Genomic DNA, 19,882 nt, shown 5'->3' with positions numbered 1-19,882 from the left:
GTAAGTACATAATATTCTTTGTGAATTATCGCTTTAGCTTTAGCGGTGACGGAAAACATCGTGAGGAACTTTGAGGTATGTGAAGTCTACCAATCCACACTGGGCCAGCGAGGTGGACTAAGGCCTAATCTATTTCAGTAGTAGAACAGGCCCGTGCCTAACAGTGGAACAGTATGTAATACAGGGCTGATATATATAAAAAAAAAACGTTTTCGAATGGAGACCTCGTATCGGTAAGCGCTGCATGCAAGGAGAAACGACTTGATATAGGTCGCTGAATGCAGGCTGCTTTTGAAAAGTCAAGGGATGCGCCTTTGTTTACCAGTGGATATCATGTGGCTGATAATCATAATTTTGATGATGATGAATAATATACCACGTGAATCATAGCTTGCTCCTTGGTTAACAGTTTAGTTCTACTTAGCACGTAATAAATTCCTTAATGAAATACCCATCAGAGGCAAATAAAATAAACCTGCTGTCAAAACGCGTAAAAACGAAAGTGATAAAAGAAAAAAAAACTGATAAACAAAATGAAAGATACAACAAAATCCAAATAAAAATTCCATTACAAATTCGTAAGTCATTCTTTTTAAATGAATCAAGTTGTTTGAAATCGGGGAAACGATGATAAATTCGTCACGGCATTCATAAGAGCAAACTTTAATTGTTATGATTTTATAATTTTATTTGAGTTTCCTTTAGTATGACAAATACCGAATACAAATAAGGTAAATATTATGATTAATTCAATAAATACAATAACATCATGAATCCACGGTCAGTTTTGGAAATTAATGTGATTTCGATTTCCAAGTATCTTGATTCATTCGAATGATCGTTCAGAGGTATATATTGCTATTTGTAGACCCAATCATTGGAATTGTTTATGTACAAATGAATGACGATACGAGCTAATCATATCCAAAAAATACATCAGTTCCTCTAACACTGAGATAAACAGACGTTGAAAAGGATAATATAGGTAGATGATGATGTACAAAGCCAGACTATTGACTAGATAAGACGCTAGGACTTATTGACTCAAAAATATAAATAAAATGATTATTAAAGGATTGTAAATGAAATATTTAGTTTCAAGATAATTTAGGTTTCTTATTTACATGAGCACGGCATAGTGACCTGATGGTAAGTGGAATGGGGTCCAATAGAATGTCGACTGACGTCAGATGATTACCCCTCAGCAGTCCACACAATTATGCCGGCCTGTTGGAATCGGATATACACAGGCTAATCCCGGACCGCGAAAAGACGTGGGCCACTATGGCAGGTTTTAATTAGTGTACGGTGGTCGCTCTCCGGCTGGATATAAAATATAATATCCACCAGCAAAATGTTGTTTACAGAATCAATTAATTGATTCGCCTATAAATAAACAAATCAACGATTCTTACAAATATTTGTCTAGTAGTTTTTATTAACGCACCCATATCGTAAATTGCTTCCTAAATGTTCATGTTTACTTTATGCATGAATATTTTCCACTACTGTAAAATGTTATTTTATTCGCATAATATTCCGATTGTAAGTAGTCATGTCGCAACTGTTAATAAAATTTAAATATAAATTAATGTAGGTCTATGAATTTAGCACAATTACGTCGTAGGCCTCATTTTTTGTGTTTAATAATAATAATAATATCAGCCCTGTATTATATACTTGCCCACTGCTGAGCACGGGCCTCCTCTACTACTGAGAGGGATTAGGCCTTAGTCCACCAAGCTGACCTAGTGCGGATTGGTAGACTTCACACACCTTCGAAATTCTTATAGAGAACTTGAACTGGGATTTGAACCTACGGACATTCGTCTTGGCGGTCCGTTCCACACCCAACTAGGCTAACGCCGCTTTTTGTGTTTATTATTTATATATTTTGACCCAACTTGATACAAAGTAGCGTAATGTTTTCTTGTTTACATAACATTATGTATATGAGTATACGTAAATATTTCATTGGCTACCTCTATTTTTAGAGAAAAAGGTTATATTTAAACGAGATAGTGTTAGAATTTATTTTAATTGTGAGAATTGTCAACAATATACCTGCTATATACACACACACGTGCACGCGCTTTTTATCCCCGAAGGGGTAGGCAGAGGCGCAACTGAGTACCCACATTCTGCCTTGGTATTTCGTCTCATAATCTCACAGGGGTGAGCCTATCACCATCTTGGACATAAATTCCAGACGTCAGGCTGATACTGAGTAGGAAAAATTGGGTTATCATTTTTGCCTGACGCGGCGATCAAACCCGATTTACACACTGCAGTCGTCAATACAACTACGCCATCGAGGCTGTTATGTAATATGTAATGAATAATAAATTAGTACCTTCACATTATTTATAACTTTTTTTTTATATACGTGGTCTTCAGGGAGAATATTATACGCGTAATTATGGTCGACAAAATCGATATGTTAATATGTTAAGAAAAAACTTTGTACCACTTTTTACCACTGCGCACACGGAGGAGTATGAGTTTTTGCATAATTAAAGTTCACATAAACGTGAGTGCAGATAAATAAATGGATAACATGTGTTACAAATACTTATATTAAATTGAGTTTCGAATTTCGACCACTGGACTACCACTAGTTGTTACTAATTACATTAAAATTATCAACATTCAGTGTAATTGAATATGAAATTTCAAAAAGGGCATATGCCCGATAATCTATACTGGTGTAAAATAATTTAAATTTATTTTTGGCTTAGAATTTGGGTTCAATTAGCAATAAAAAATTACAGAAGTTTTATAGATCTAGATATATTTATGACATGTGCCCTTTTCGGAATTGCATATTCAATTAGGATCGTTATAATTTCTATAAAACCGGCAGTATCGCGGGAAAGTACTAGTGCTTAAATCAATCAAGCACACGACCTGCACCATGATTATTTTATATTTGATGTGTCAGTAAGGTTATGTGTATACAATGGTAGGTCATTTTAATATTACCTTTTGCCTGCAGCTTTGCCGCGTTAGAATTTTTTGAGCACTTAGCTACATAACAACACATCTATTAAATGTTTTCATAATTAATTTAATGGTATTTTTTTATTTATTTTGAAGAAGGCTTACAGACTACTACATAAAATAAATATACAATAACTATTGTAATAAATATTGCTTACAATAAGCTCCCATATTTTGATAGTATCAACCAAATGTGCAAAACTTTAAAAAATAAATTACAGGAAAGAATAATTAGAATATAATATAAAATACAATAACCAAATGCTAACTATATTATGTCCGATGATACGAATATATACGAATGAATGTCCTGATGATAGTATTTTTTACTACGTCTCTTCTTTGTTCTAGCCTTGGTGAAGAACAGGTCAAAATTTCCAAAAAAGCGGCGATAGCCTAGTTGGGAGTGGTATGGACTATCGAGAATGTCCGCAAGGTCAAAACCGAAAGGCACGCACCTGTGACTTTTCTAAAGTAATGTGTATATTCTTTGTGAAATATCGCTTGCTTTAACGGTGAAGGAAAATATCGTGAGGAAACCTGCATAATTGAGAAGTTCTCCTTAGAAATTTTAAGGGTATGTGAAGTCTGCCAGTGCGCACTAAGCCAACGTGATGGACTAAAGCCAAATTTCTCTCAATAGTGCAGGAGGCCAGCGATCAGCAGTGGGACAGTATATAACACAGGGCTGACATTCAAATATTAAGTATATCATATCAAATATACTATTTTACCTCTTATGGGTCATTCATAATATTCTTAGGATAACAATTTTTGTACCAAGTAAGCTGCTTTAAGAATAACTGGGCAATTAATATGTTCTACAAATAAAAATTACGTTTAATTACCTCGTCGATTAAATTAATTATAACCAGAAGTAAATTCATACGACATAATAAGTTGTATGATAATAATTTAATTATTATAACTTACATGCAAAGAATATATAGATAGATTTGTCATGGCGACATGTATAAATTATATTGAAACAGCAAATACATTAAGTATGTAAAGTATCCTTAAGTTTAAATGGAATTTCATTATACATCATAGTAAATCTGCATCAAAAACCATTAGGCCGTTTTTCTTTATCATATTTATTTTCTGGGATAAAATGCCCGCTTATATTCCTAGTCCAGGAAGTGATTTTACCGTGTGTCAAATTTATTAAATTCCGTTCAGCCGTTTCTGAATTTAATTCTAACATCCAAACATTTGCACAAATTTTCGAATTTATATAAATTAGTCAGCATTAGTTATGATCTGGTAAAATAATTCATCCATCAAAGATCTATGTCGACTTTTGACAGCCATGTTTTGGCCTCTGGAATCAATTAGTGCAAGTCCAATGAACCACCGTGAAAGCTCTTCATGGGACAGTCTTTCTCTATGTGCTGGACAGTTTGCTCTGCTGCTCCACAGTCACAGGCTAGCGACCGAGTAATACCCATAGGAGAATTGGAGATATGTAGTAAAAAAATCTAAGAACCGCTGATTTGTGTTCTATTACTCTTCTTTAGTCGCCTTCTCTTTTAGCTACTTTTCTTTCAATGTACAAACATATCGGATTCTACTGATTTATTATACTTATGTATAGATAGATTTCGGATACCTATAATGAAAATGATATGACCTTAATGCACATTGGTAACAAAAGATCTGCATGAACTGGGACGACATCCAGTGTCGATTTTATGGTTCAAACTTCCAAGAAGCCCGTAGTCATTCGTGCGGATTATCACGCTTTCAAAGATATTCGTCCTTTCAAATACAAAAAAGAAACGCGGTTTATTACAAATATCTACCTACATAATGTTGCAGTAACCGCAAAATATCATTGATTTCTTGATTAACTTTATGAGATACATTTCCAATAATCAATATTAAATTTTAATATTAAGAAATGACTCAATATAATACTGTCGATGGCTCATCGTACAAATATGCGGTAAAATATGCAGTGACATTAGAGAAAAAAATATCTTCTATATAAAAAAAAACTTGGTGTTAAATACGCGCCCATAGCTACCGATGAACAAAACATTTAAAATAGATAGATGAAACAGGTGGTATTATAAAATTGCATTTGTATAGAAATACTGGTTTGACGGCGTACGACTAACGGCTCGCGAAGTATGAGCTAGGAAATTAGCCTGGGTTTTTTTTATACCCTACATTTGTTAGCCCTACATTTGTTAGCCTGGCAAGAGCTGACTTATACAAACACACCGGACATTTAGGTGAGCCGTTAAGGCGCTTGCAACCCTTGAAAATCAAGCGACCATGCTGGGGGCAACCCACCTCGGCTCAGGACGGTCATCTGGAGAGGATGAGATATCCACGATTATGAAACCTGATCAGTCACTAGCGCTAATACTCGCATAACATCACGTTAGTCGATACTGGCATGCGTAAGTAGATCAACAGTTCGCATCCAAATTACCGTAATATCCATCTACGTTTTACTTGTAATTCATTTTATCTAGCATGAGGTGTTACAAAATTGACTGTCAACTTTATTTTCTGTCTGTAAACTCATTTTATGAACTATCTGGTAGTCATAGAATATCAGAGTATCAGCTATTTGTCAAATACGCTTGAGCCAAGTTAAGACGCTGCCCAATGAAACAGAAAAAAATAGTCTTTTAAAGCAATACCTTCAATTTACTAAACTGTGGAAAGAATAAAAGCGACTTTGCGGCCTTTCTATTTCTATAGTTCCGTTAGGTATATAAATTTAATAAATAAATATTTAAACTTTGGGGTAACCCAAATTTACTAGCGAAATGCGTTGGGGAAAAACTACTGCATTTTTGATTGAACGTGTGTCTGCAAACCTCGTGATATAAATTACCATAAACCACGAAAATCATAAATTTTAAAAACAATAAGAAATATTTGTGTTATAAATCCGGTAGAGAAGCGATTATTTAGAGTTCGATTGATACAAAAAAATATATCTAAATATTCTTTTTCTTGTTTCTTTGGCTGTTTTTTTATTTATGATGGCATGATGATATGCTAATTTAGATCTGAATTTTGATTTCGTTCAATGATTAGCGTTTAGATTAGTTATTTTACTCCATTATCGTTGTTTAATATGCATATCATCCTTACCACTGTTAGGAATTAAGATATAAGTTTTGTATTGCCGGTATCAGAACCTACAAGGAGCTCTCAGTACGAATACTCTGAGTATATATAAGTAGGGACCGTACAAATATTAATTGTTCCGGTATAGGGATCGAATCTACTACCAGACGGTACCTCACACAATATCATCATCAGCCACATAAAGTCTTCTGCTGAACATACGCCTCCCCTAAAGATTACCAGACGCACCTGTCGAAAGGGACCTGCATCCAGCGTGTTGCTGCGACCTTACATTATACATATACGTTTTTTATCGAAACGATTGCTATAAACAACTGCCTCTGTTGCGTAGTTGTATTGAGGTACAACTGCTGTTTTGAGTTCCAGGGTATGATCTCTGGGTGGGGTAAAGTGATTTTGAATCTTTCTGCTCTATATAAGCACCGTGTCCGAAATTTATGCCGAATAACACGATAAGCTTTGGTCCATCTCGTCATCAGATCTACCTTATGGAAGGCGAAATCCACATGGCGAAAAGTGGCTGCAAAAGCTTCGCATCTGCCTACCACTTCAGGAGTAATTGGCGTTTATTGTGTGTTTGCCATGTACACAAAAATCAATATTCGCCAAATAGGTATCACTGAATATTACGATTATTCCTCAAAACTCATAAACAACACTTTTATTAATGTTATACTCGTTTACCTAAATTAAAAAATAGACAGTTTACATACTTAATATAATATTAAAACTGGCCATTTTTTTCTTTACGATATAGCGTAAATGAGGTATTTTAACCCATTACTACTGTCATAGAAAACAGCGGCTGGCGAGATTGGTATAGCCATGTCTCCCTCTACTACAACACACGTAATATTCTTTCAGAATTTGTACGTCAAATAATATGTCTTCGTCAATTGTGGTCATGTACAGCAGAGGTCCCTATTGACCCCTCTCCATCAATATAATGCAATCTCTCGTTGGCTGATGTATCTAACAAACGCCATAACTTTGAATACCAATCTTCAGGAAAGAAACACCCTCATAATTAATACGAATTTGATGCAAATTTTAATTCCAAATGACATTTTACATTATAATATTGAAATCACAAAAATAGAGCGAAGACGGCGCCAACCCACAGCAAAAAACAAAGTTAAATAAAAACAAACCGAAACGGATTTAGTGATTCTAAAAAGAATACAGTAAGCATAATAAAAAATGACATATTTAGAGTGGAATTTGGCAAATAATTTATTGGTATTACTTTGTTTACGATTAGATAAGAATGTAGATCACCATTAATTTAATATAATCATTCGTGTGAAGCAATGATATCCGAAGATAACAAAGTTTAGTTCACACAGATTTTTCAAACATGGCTATCGGATTCATATTATTCCCCACAGAGATTGACATTAGGCAAACGGCCGATCGAAAAAACGGCTACCAATTTTTAACATCGTATAAAATATATTGCAACAGGCTCACAGTGTTGTACACGAATAGCGAAAAACTCCATAGTCAGAGGCACGTTTCATGGTCTGTCGGTGTAAATTCATTAAGATTGACCGGCATTTTGATAATGGTGGAATGTTTGTTATTGGCGGACAGTCTACGTGGACTCCACTGCGATTATTATCAGATGCGAATCACATACTTTGCTACACCAGAAAAAAACCCTTGAAGCCAGGTAGAAGTATTGTAGGAATGCAGGTGCAATTATCACAAATCTTGAAGATATTTTAAAATTTCACGGTAGTTATATTTGGAGTCATAAAAATGTTTTGTGTCCTTGTGTGAAGACCTTTTTATATGTAATGTTTCGTTTATTTCGATTATTTTCGAGGCTTAGTTTTTATGATGAAGCAATTAATTATTGCTTATATTGTGAAATACATGAATGACAGTTTATTGGGAAGTTGGAGAAGATAATAAGGAGGGAATTAGGACATATCGGCATACAGATACATAGATTTATTGTGTTTATTCTAAGGCTATAACGGTTTGTTTAAACCGATAATCCTTAGCCACAGAACATAAATCTTTTCAAATAATTTATCTGTAATAGATAAATAAATTTGTAAATCATAAAAGTCCAGAAAAAATATTTAGGTGGCAGAATAACTCTTATGGTTTATTTTTCACTCAATTAAAATGTTTACAAAAAACCACGTGCACGCGCTACTTCGTTACGCAGTCACATCAAATTAACATAACAGATTCACAGGTACGCTATTGATAGGTAGATATGTTTGTTAATTCTTTGTTTACATTCTTTAGATTGCCTGACCTGTATACCTTATGAGATATAATTTTTTACATTGGAACAAAAAATTGGTAAGTTTTGAAGAAATATGATGAAAAATAATGTTCGTTCTGGTTAGTATAAGGAAATAGTTTTACGACGTTTTAAAGTGTTTGGAAAAATCGCCTTCGTTTTAATTAGGCTACGGAAGTATTTAAAGTTTGGTACTAGGTGTAAATAATACCAAAATATACAATAGGCTATAATTATTTACCAAGTAATATATGAGCAAGACGCCAGGCGCTGTTTACAAATGAAGCAAATCCATGCTCTGGTTTTATTGTCATTCTAAATTAAAAAGACGTGGAACCCATCATAATATTATAATCAGTATATCGACCCGAGTGGCATCAGCACCTTGGGCCTTCCAAAAAACCATCTGACAATATCTATGCATGAAATCATGGTCTGATCTCATCAGATCGTCTCCTTTGGTCAGATCGCAATGGCGGGTTTTCCCAAATAAAAATAGGGTAATTTTTCCAAAACCACCATCGTCATAATCTTTATGATTTGTGCACAACAAAACCATGCAATGTGATTTTTTTTTATTTTAACGTATTTGATTTACCTCAAGTATAATCTGTTATGTTGATTTGAACTTTCAATATTAATATAAATTGTAGCAATATATACTATAAAAAAACCTCAATGGTACTTAATATTAGTAACAACACAAACAATGCTCTTAATATTTTGATATATAGACTATATCAATAGTCAAATGCCATAAAATGTTTCAAAAATGATCATTTATAGTATACACGACCTAAATAAAATTGTTTTCATTGTGTTTACTAGAAGTCAACCTGACCTGCGTATTTAGAGGGCGACACAACTATTATTGGGCACCATATAAACAACAAAACGAGTGCTTGAACTGTCAAATAAAAAAAAGGTACAATTTCTGATCCACGTGATGACGTTATGTAGAAAATTGTAATAACGCAGCAAGAGTCCCATAACGATCACATTACTAAGTTTGATGGTCACATTTGGAGAAATCGTTAATGTTTATCAATGTGACTTATCAAGGCGAAACACGTAGAGCAGAAGTCACAGTACTGAAGAGTCGATAGTTCATTTATTCATTTGGATACATTTGTAAATAGTTTTGGCTCGTTTCTACGCCTGCGTGAAAAAGTTTTCCGGGAAATAAGTCCCGCTATACATTTTTCCGGGACAAAAGTAGCCTACCCAAGGCCTCAAACTATCCCCTTAACAAATATTATTAAATAGGTTCAGTGGTTCAGCCGTACAAGGCTAACACAGAGTCACTTAGTTTCTTGTATGGATGTGAACTTTTGTAAAATCGCAATGGCGTAGTTTAAATGAAATATTTTGTACGCATAAGCTCAAAATCATCAAAACGTTATCCTAATTTATATTAACGTCCCACACCGTAACATCTATATAATATATATAATTTCTTAAGATATTTTTTTTTATAAAACGAAATTCCAGCCGAATTTACAAATTTCTCCATCATAAATATCATTTAAATCAGACCAACTTGTTCTAGACGTGTGGCAGTCGGCCGACGCAGTTACGACTTTATTATTCTAATTCATTAATACAAATGTGTCTATTTGTGTCGTGTTATATTAATAATATACAAATAATGATGTTTTTCTCTGAATTAACCCTGTTTATTTGTCACAAAAATATGTCCAAGTAGGTTTACAGAAACATGGGAAAATTTTATCAAGCGGCGCCGGTGACGCACTAATGTACTTGTATTTGGCGCCGCCAGGTCACAGAGGTGATAATAAAAACTTTGTTTTAATAAATTTACATCGATATTATTTCAATACGATTAAAAAATATAAGGCATTTTTACGCATGTGAAAATGTTTTTGTTGTAGGTGCATTTTTGAAGAACGAAATAAAAGTGAATTGATTCATGCTGTTCTTTATTTGAATAAAGAATGTGAGAGCACAACCAAGCTTTTTTTTTTGTTTTCGCGGAGAAAGTGCCTTATTACTACCGCCCAGCCTTCGTGGGGGGCGACTGAGCGGTTATGCTGGGGTAACCGTGCCTTACGGCCCGGCGTTGAGCCGCCCGGATTTGATGGTGACCTTCGGGCGACCGCCGGGCCGAGTCCCTAACCCTATATACAACTTAACCTATGCACGGCCTACCAGCTAAAACTCCGCGGTGACCCTCTTCGGCGCATTAGGGACGGCTGCGGGCTTCCTCTGACGTTGAAGTGTCTAGTCTGCGACCGCAGCCGCCCCTGAGCACAACCAAGCTAATAGTTGAATTAATTCGAATAAGGAATGTAAACATGTCGATAACTTCACACAACTTTATATTTAGGATTTTTTAAGGTAACGGAACCCTTGAAGGGCAACTTCATTTTAGAAATTCAAATAATCGTTTCAAAAAGAAACCTTTGATTAATTAATTGCAACATATAAAATTTTATAATAAAATAATTCAATAAAATCGACGTATATTTTTACACAATATAAAAAAAATATCAAAAACATGGGTAAAACTACCTTATAATAAAGTAATAAAAAGAATATTTAATCAAAACCCTACGTAGTATTTGTGGTCATTTCTAAAATTTATAACCGACAAAATTGAAATTCCAGGTAGTAAAGTAATAATGAATACCGAATAATAATAATAATAATATCAGCCCTGTATTATATACTTGCCCACTGCTGAGCACGGGCCTCCTCTACTACTGAGAGGGATTAGGCCTTAGTCCACCACGCTGGCCTAGTGCGGATTGGTAGACTTCACACACCTTCGAAAGTCCTATAGAGAACTTCTCAGATGTGCAGGTTTCCTCACGATGTTTTCCTTCACCGTTAAAGCGAACGATAAATTCACAAAGAATACACACATGATTTTAGAAAAGTCAGAGGTGTGTGCCCTTGGGATTTGAACCTGCGGACATTAGTCTTGGCAGTCCGTTCCACACCCAACTAGGCTATCGCCGCTTCAATTATTGTTTTGTATCGATTGATTCTTCGAACATCATGAGTCAGGCAACTTTGATGTCAAAGTCAACGGGAAATTCTTTGAGACCTAAGCATGTTCAATGCGCATGCTAATGAAGTGAAAATATGTTTTATTATTAAATTATAACATTATAGTACAATAAACCGATATTCATGAGATATAATTTACCCATTTGGATTATTTTCAATACCAAATTAACAGGTACTTAAATAGTTATTACACCCTAAAAATATATTCTAAATACTTTATGTGTTATCTTGATAAAATGGACTTTAAAAGGCACGTTATATCGACAATCAAATTCAAAATCAATTTAATTTAATTAGATATGACGACAACTTAATATAAAAATAAACTCGGGCATTCACCTCGCTGACATTTAAAACAGTAAACATATGCCAGAATTTACAGGATAATTAAAAAAGGATTATATACCATATTTTTTTAATGAAATTGCATGATGAGCATGCCTTTCGCCTGATGGTAAGCGATATAACCGCCCGTAAACAGTAGCAACACCCAATAGAAATTTTAATTACAAAATACTGATGCGGTTAGATTGCGTTGTGCTTGATATAGCACTTAGGAGTAATGTAGCTTCCTATTAGTAAAAGATAATCAAAATCGGTTTAATAGTTCCTGAGAATAGCATGTTCAAACAAATATTCAGCTTTATACAATTTTTGCACGGGCACGGCACAGTGACCTCACTGCACCTGATGGTAAGCGGAGTGAGGTCCAATAGAATGTCGGCTGACGAGAGATGATTACTCCTCAACAGTCGACACAATAATGCCGGCCTTTTGGAACAGGATATGCACAAGCTGATCCTGGAACGGAATCCTTTTTAGCCGAATTTCGGCCACGGCGATCAATCTCAATTCTCAACGAACTTCAGCTAGGTACGCAGGAAATAAGACCGCAGTCGTCCCTAATGCGCCGAAGAGGGCCACCGCGGAATTTTTAGGTGCGCAGGAAATATAATGCACAAGTGTGTGCGCAATACACAGGTGCACTCTCTGTTCCTTTACTCTCGTTGTCCGGTGAGATGGCAATCTGAGATGACCGGAGAGAGATCAGGCACAGGACCAACGGCTTTACGTGCTTTCTAAGGCACAACGGTATCACACCACCAACTTTCTGACTCCGAGCTACAACTGAGTAATATTAAGATGGAAAATCCCAGTCACAGTATTTTTTCCCGACCCGGGATTCGAACCCAGGAGCTCAGCACGGCAATCGTAATCATACCGCGGCCGTATTACAACTACGCCATCGAGGCAGTCGAAGTAATCATAACTATTGTATCAGAAGCATATGTCAACAAATATTGTATAGTTAAAGAACTTGCTGTTAAAACTAACCAGTCACATTGAAACGAATTAATTCCATTGATTTATCAAGTAGTAAATAATGTACGCATGTCCGTTATCGGAACATGATCAATAGGTGTTGATGTAACTTAAGATTTTATTATATTCCTAATATATATTTTTTTTTTTCACTGAAGGATCAGACGAATTTGATTCGCTCACTTGATGTTAAAGGGCTATCCGTAATCGAACTAGATTATCTAGAACTGTAAACTGCATGACACTAGAACAATTCAGCGAAAATAAAAAAGCAAAAGGAGTACACGCTAGTCTTTCTGAGACATTATATTTTAAGTCTCATAATACCGCCAGGAAAAACTCAGGATATAAAAATATAAAATCTCGTGTCTCAGGATGGCGATCTCAATTAAATACCAAGCAATACTTAGTAATTCAAAGTGTTGGATGGTGTTTCTAATGTTTATTGGCGATCGTATCGCTTACCATCAGGCGAACGGCAAGCTCGTCTGGCCATTTAAAGCAATAAAAAACTGCCTGAGAATATATTACAATATTTAGGTTTGCACAATATTATTGAAATTAGATCAAAACATAATCTTCTTACATATAAAGATGTTAATAATGTCAATATGTACAGTCAGACACATAAGTAACTGAAAAAATTCAAAACTTCAAATCCAATTTCTTCAATTGGGTTCACAGCAATTTTTTTGTTTACTTCATATAAATAAAATGGAACAGATTTACTTTACTGCTCACAAAGGTAAAAAATATTTTTAATTAAACTGAACGCGTATAGGCGAAATTAACTTTCGTTCAGCTACTTATATGTCTGACTGTACGCGGAACTTATTTGATTTTTACGACAGCTAAGCTAATAAATTAGAATCGCATAGTTCTAAATCGAGTTTATGAATTTCTCTTTGTAAAGCATTAATTTCTGTGGGTAAGTCCCATCATTTGGAACTTAGCGTTCTTGTTTATGCAAATAACAAGTTGTGTGAAACTTTGTAAGGTAAGTTCGGAATGTGATTGTAGGAGTTTATGTGGGTTACATCTAAATTGAATTATCGTTTTGTACTGCCCTACATACTGTAACTTTGTTACGTGTGTATCTTACTGTTAGGTTATTTAAGAGGTATTTGTCGCGTCTTCAGTAATATTACTTATTACCTTAATTTCAGTGTTTTCTCTGACTCGAGCTTTTTTGCTCGGGTTTATTGACCACCCGCCCTGATACCTTCAGGGAAGAGGTGATTCAGTCTCCCTGTTGTTCCCCGTGTACGAAATATCTTAATGATATTGTATATGCGAAAATTTGTGAAAATGTTTGTATAGTAAGAAGTAAACGCAGAAAAAACTGAACGAATTTTAATAAATTTTGGAAGACGGGTAGACTATGTCCTGGCTTAATACAGATGCACTGTTGTGTTCCAGTTTATAGCATTGTAACTAGCGTAATTCAAAGTTGTGTATGGTGTTGCTTTAGTTACAAAACGTAGAAACAATTAAACAAATTACGATGATATTTGGAACACGGCGAGACAGTGTCCTAGATTAATACAGATGCACTGTTGTGTTCCGGTTTGTAGGACATTATAACTAGTGTAATTAAAAGTGGTGTTGCTACTGTTTAAAGGGGGTTGTATCGCTAACCATAAGCAAGGGACATGCTCGTCTAGATATTTAATTGCAATAACATAACAAATGCTTTAGAAAAAGTGATCTTATTAGGGTTCTTTTTTAATATGGCTCCCGAAAAATGAGGTAATATTTACCTTTTTTTATTGCTTTAAATGACGAGACGAGCTAGCCGTACGCTTGATGATAAGCGATACGACCGCCCAAAAACAGTAGCAACACCATTCCTTAAATTACAAAGAAATGTTTGGTATTCCACTGCGCTCGCAATCCTGAGACATTAGATGTTAAGTTTTATTATGTCCAATTTAACCTTTCTCTAATACTGTCATTGAAATGCTAACTAACTAATGAATATTTTATGATTTTTCAGAATACTACGTAAACAGTATGACGTATATTTGCTCATAATCATATCTATCGTATTTTATGTATATGTCATGAGACGGAAAACAATGATGTATTTTCCGATTACATTTTAGGCAAAATACCTTTCGAGAATGTAATGATTATCCACGTTTACATTAACCCTAGAATTTCTACATTATTATTATAGTTAATAACGTTAAAGAAAATAATAACTTTACCATCAAGTTAGTGTTTTTTTGTTATGTATTGATATTTTTAGGATGTATATATAAATATAAAAAGTAACATTAAAATAAAATGCTTTATTCATCACATAAGCGAACATAGTTACACTTATGATAAATCAAGGTATATGAGAATATTTAATTATAATTATATAATAATAATTCCTCCAATTAAGTCGCTTATGCGTATAACTACACACATTTTATATTGGACATAAAACAGATGACAGTACAAAGTAAAGAAAACACAAGTAACTTTCAAAATAAAGGAAAACACTAGATAAAATTAAGTCCAATAATTATGTGCAAAAAGCTTTATAAGTAATTCTAATTATTCCGAATAAAATTAATAAGATATACAGTCTTTTTTGGTCGGGTATGAAAGTTGAAATAAGGATTAATTTAAAATATTGCATAATATATTTCATGTAAATAAAATAAAATGAGATCAATATTAATAAATAAAAAATAGGTAACAAAAACTGTTTTCTCATGTAATATCTAAAAAGCATTACATATTCAAATACATATAATATAATATCCTATTCTTCAATAAATATTGTGTTGATTTCTTATTGTAATGTGTAATATATGCACATTAGACACCTTTAACATCATTTAAAGATCAATGCTACCTCCCTTATCTTGTACCTGTATATAATTTATCAATAAAAAATTACCTCTATTAAACTCAAAACGGATGGATACAAGTACTACAAGTCATCATTAGAATAACAAATGGTCTAGAATGTAAACATTCAGATTAATACATTGAAACATTATAATGAATAGATAACAACAGCTTCTAACACCAGCAATCAATGGACGCAAATCAATTCTGATAATATTGATTGCACCAATGCTCTGCCTTAGTTCAATAATTTAGGCATTAAAGTAAAATTATAATGAAAACATAGTCAATTTGATGTAAATTACCTTCAATAAAATTCTACGAGTAAACACGGTGGAGAAAAAAAAATAACTTTATTGTATTGTAATTGTTCAACTCTACTGATATGGTAGGGTTACACGAACAACCAAAATATTCGTCCCCACAAAGGTGAATCTCATAAATTGAAACCATTTTCTTCGTTATGGCCTTCTAAAAACTGCCGAAAACAGACATTGCGGTCATAATTTTTATTGGACACGAAATTTATCAAGCGAAATGCTTGCACCGGATTAGCGCGTTTAGAGCTTACGATTGTATGTGACACCGATCCCCCAATAAAGTAAGGCCGGACAATGCTGTTGTGATAAAAAAAAATGCGTAAGATGTGAACTTGTGTGACGTGTACGCGTGACGCACGGATCGCTCACATGTATTCTCTGTGAAGAGATGAGTTGATGTTGCAAATGTATAAAAGCGTAGCGTCGATTTCGAAATCAACATAACGATTTGAAATTCTCTAAGGAGTGTACACGGAGCGAGCAGTGACCGTGAACAGATTTCCGCATAGTGATCTCGCGATCGTTCGCAGTGTAAAGCCTGAAGAACTGTAATATTAGTTCAATATTTTTTTTAAATCTAAAAACTCGTGCAGTGTTTTGAAAATGGTTTCCGTGAAGGTAAAAAGGATTTACGTTTTTATTTATTAATTTAATATAATATATTTTTTAATATTTTACCAAAACCCTATGTGATTTTTGGGTTAAGTGTGAATTTTCAATATATTTTTTTCTGGATATTTAATGTAAAATATATTATTATTTAGGTACAGTACGTGCTCGCTTTCTGCATCGTCGCTGTCGTGGGTTCGCCTAGCGATGATGGCAAATGGCATCCATACAGATTCGGAGATAATGGCAAGTAAGTAAATGTCAGCTGCATCTTTTTACTATTAATTTGGATATTTTCCCAGTTTAGCGATGGAAATATTGTAAACTATGATAATAATTTGAATAGAACCAGCGTGGACTCACATACAAATAACATTTAACTGAATTAATAATTTATTGTAAAACTATACAATATTTGTAAATAATCAATTTCATATTACTTCTTATATAAAAATAAGAACATATTTTGGTTTTCGTAAAAAACAGTTATACAAAAGTAGCTCTTAAGAACAGCATTTAAAGAATAAAATTATTTCTCAAGGTACATTCCTACGGACGAGGGCAAATACATTCATATACCAAACCCTTACATCCACGTGGATAACCCTTACGATGGCGGATTTGGACCTTACACCCATGAAGACGAGCCCTACGTTGTTGAAGAGACAGTCCAAGACCAGTATAGGTTGGTACTAACACCGCCCAAGGACCTGCCCTTCTACAAGGACGGATACTACAAGAACAATGGCATCAAGATCATCAGCCAAAAGCACAACTACATGGAGGACAAATACGATTTTGAGTAAGTTTTTCTCATTTCTAGATTAGGCACGTGCGTTTCAGACTATGCCGTAAAAACACTATTCGCTTTTTTGTTTATTCTATTAAAGAAGGTTTGATGAAATCTCTGGATTTATATTTAAAAAGATATAGAAAAAGGCACAGACTTAGCTCTTATAGTCCTAAATCGTTTAGGAGATGTATCAAAGGTTTTTCAATTTTAAGAACGAAGATTGATATGCTGTTTTTTAGATGAATCTCGTAAATAATTAAATTACCATACTATACGGGTTATCTATAACGTTTATTAGCTTGTCGTCTTTTAAACAGACTATAACCTTGTCTCGCTGAATGTCAAGCTGTTAAATATTCACATACCAAGAATTCTTTGCCGCGAAAAGTTCACTTGTGGAGTTTTACTTATATTTCAAAGGAGTAATTCGAAACTTCATATAATATTTTAAAGAAATGAAGCTATAAAAAATAGATATATTCAAATAGAACTGTTAGCCTAGAAATATAGATATTTATTTAAAGATCGATGCCATGAGTAATAGACAAATTATCGATAGTCTCATTACTGTAGCGAAATAATCTCATGCGGTCATAGTCCTTGATTATAGTGGCATCAAAGCAGATCGATTTGCAGACGAAAAAATGTAGCCTTGACCGACTACACAAAACGGCAGTACACAAGGGTTAAAGTTCAACGCTATTTATAATCATTTATGAAGATCGAATTGACATTATGAATTGTTATAACATAAAGAGTGACATATGAATTGATATCAGTGTCGAGTGGTGTTTATTTTTGAGAGTAGAAAGAATAGAGCATTTAGACTCAATTTTACATTAACAAAAACCATAGATTTGAAGTTTAAAATTTTCTAATAAATTTTGTGATATTTTAATAAATACCTCGGATAATAATTTCATATGATTAACTTAAAAACTATGTACGTAAAACATCGTCTAAAGAAATTGTGTTTTTGCCAACAGTTTCGAGACTGAAAACAAAATTCGTGCCAAGGAGAACGCAGTGCTCAAGAACCCCAACACCATCGATGAAGGAATTGCCTCTCAAGGCTTCTACGAGTATATTGGACCCGACGGCTTCATGTACAGAGTCGAGTACACCGCCGACGAGAATGGCTTCCGCCCCAAAACTCGCCGATTGGAAACACCCTATTCCGGCAAATGGGTGTTAGAGAAGGTCAACTAACCGTAGAGAATGAACCAAAATACCACCATCATCCTCGTAATCAGTATTTTCGGAATAGATGTTTCACCTCAATTAATCTCTTGCACTGACTGACTGCAATATTTTTAACTTCCTTTTTGTTACCAACAATATTATTCACGATTATGACATTTCAATTCGGTTTTACCTTACAAAATGATATCGTTTGGTCGACGTTGATGAATCTCAAGACATTATGTGGATATTAAAATTAGAATTTTCGTTTCGAAGTACAAAAGTGTGTAAAATTGAGTCATGAATGTGACATAAAAAGAATGTCTTGTGTTTGTTTAGGTAATTGTAATTTATACTTTAGATTTAAGAACTTAGAATTATGAAATTTAGATACTTATTTATGAAATGTGATAATAAATTTATATTTCGATATAACAAAAAATATCTTTCTTTTTTTCTTCTCAGACCCTTACTATATAAGATGATTTACCTTTTCATGTACCCAGTAGACTATAAGATACCTAATATAAACATTGTTATAAGTATACCAAATATCAAGCAAAATGACCCACATGCAACATAAAACTCTGTATATCAATTAATAAGAGTTCTTTTATAAAAAGTTTACGAATTCAATATTCTAGTGAAGAAAAAATCTTGTCAGTTGATTTATTCTTCAATTATGAATTAGTATAATCTATTCATGACGAAATAAAAACATTATTAATTTCATCGATTACTTACATAATGTTTATTTTTAATATGTTCTTTAAAATGTAAAATGTAAATATATAATGCAATTTTAATATTTATAAATGCAAAAGTATTTTTTTTTATTACATATATTATAAAGCAATCATTCCCTCAATGGCCAACTTGTATTGCGTGCGCGTTACAGCTACCGTTCTGAGATTTCGGGATCTAATACCGGCTCGGGCAAAATGATATTGGGTTTTCTAAACAGTATTATACCGGAGTCAAAAATCTGTGGTTGATATGGCGATAGGGTCGATTCTAATCACATAATAGGATGGAATAAATACTGGGAAAAGTGGGTCTCGTTGTACTTCTGATTATCCCTTCAGGATATAAGGCGGCATGTGAGTGTGTGTGTGTGTGTGTGTGTGTACGCGCGTATGTGTGTGATCTGTATGCGTATAAAAGAAATTATTTCGAAACTATATACCTAGTTAAATTATCAAAAATTGTATAGCAAAATAATATTAATAGAATTAATAATGAATTCTATGACTAAGTTTGGTTTCTCTTGAAAATTCTTTTTGATTTTTTTAAATCTTCTAGTGTAAAAACGAATATATAATAAAATGTATTTTATTGAATTGATTATCCGAAAACAACTTTAATCCAACTGCTTGACAAGCTTTCTTAATTAAAGAGGTT

General features: G+C 33.8%; 1 protein-coding gene across 1 annotated transcript; it reads left to right on the top strand.

Moving 5' to 3' along the window:
• Positions 1-16,345: 16,345 nt before the first annotated feature.
• LOC115446793 (larval cuticle protein LCP-30) lies at positions 16,346-18,916 on the top strand. Its single transcript, XM_030173592.2, has 4 exons — positions 16,346-16,515; positions 16,662-16,756; positions 17,048-17,308; positions 18,286-18,916. Exons 1-4 carry the CDS (start codon positions 16,501-16,503, stop codon positions 18,506-18,508), a joined length of 594 nt encoding a protein of 197 aa, XP_030029452.1. The 5' UTR covers positions 16,346-16,500; the 3' UTR covers positions 18,509-18,916.
• Positions 18,917-19,882: the final 966 nt, after the last annotated feature.

Source organism: Manduca sexta, chromosome 25, assembly GCF_014839805.1.
Source record: "Manduca sexta isolate Smith_Timp_Sample1 chromosome 25, JHU_Msex_v1.0, whole genome shotgun sequence".
In the NCBI taxonomy this organism is placed as follows: Eukaryota; Metazoa; Arthropoda; class Insecta; order Lepidoptera; family Sphingidae; genus Manduca; species Manduca sexta.
Note: the sequence above shows the minus strand (reverse complement) of the source record. Positions and strands in the feature narration are given on the sequence as shown.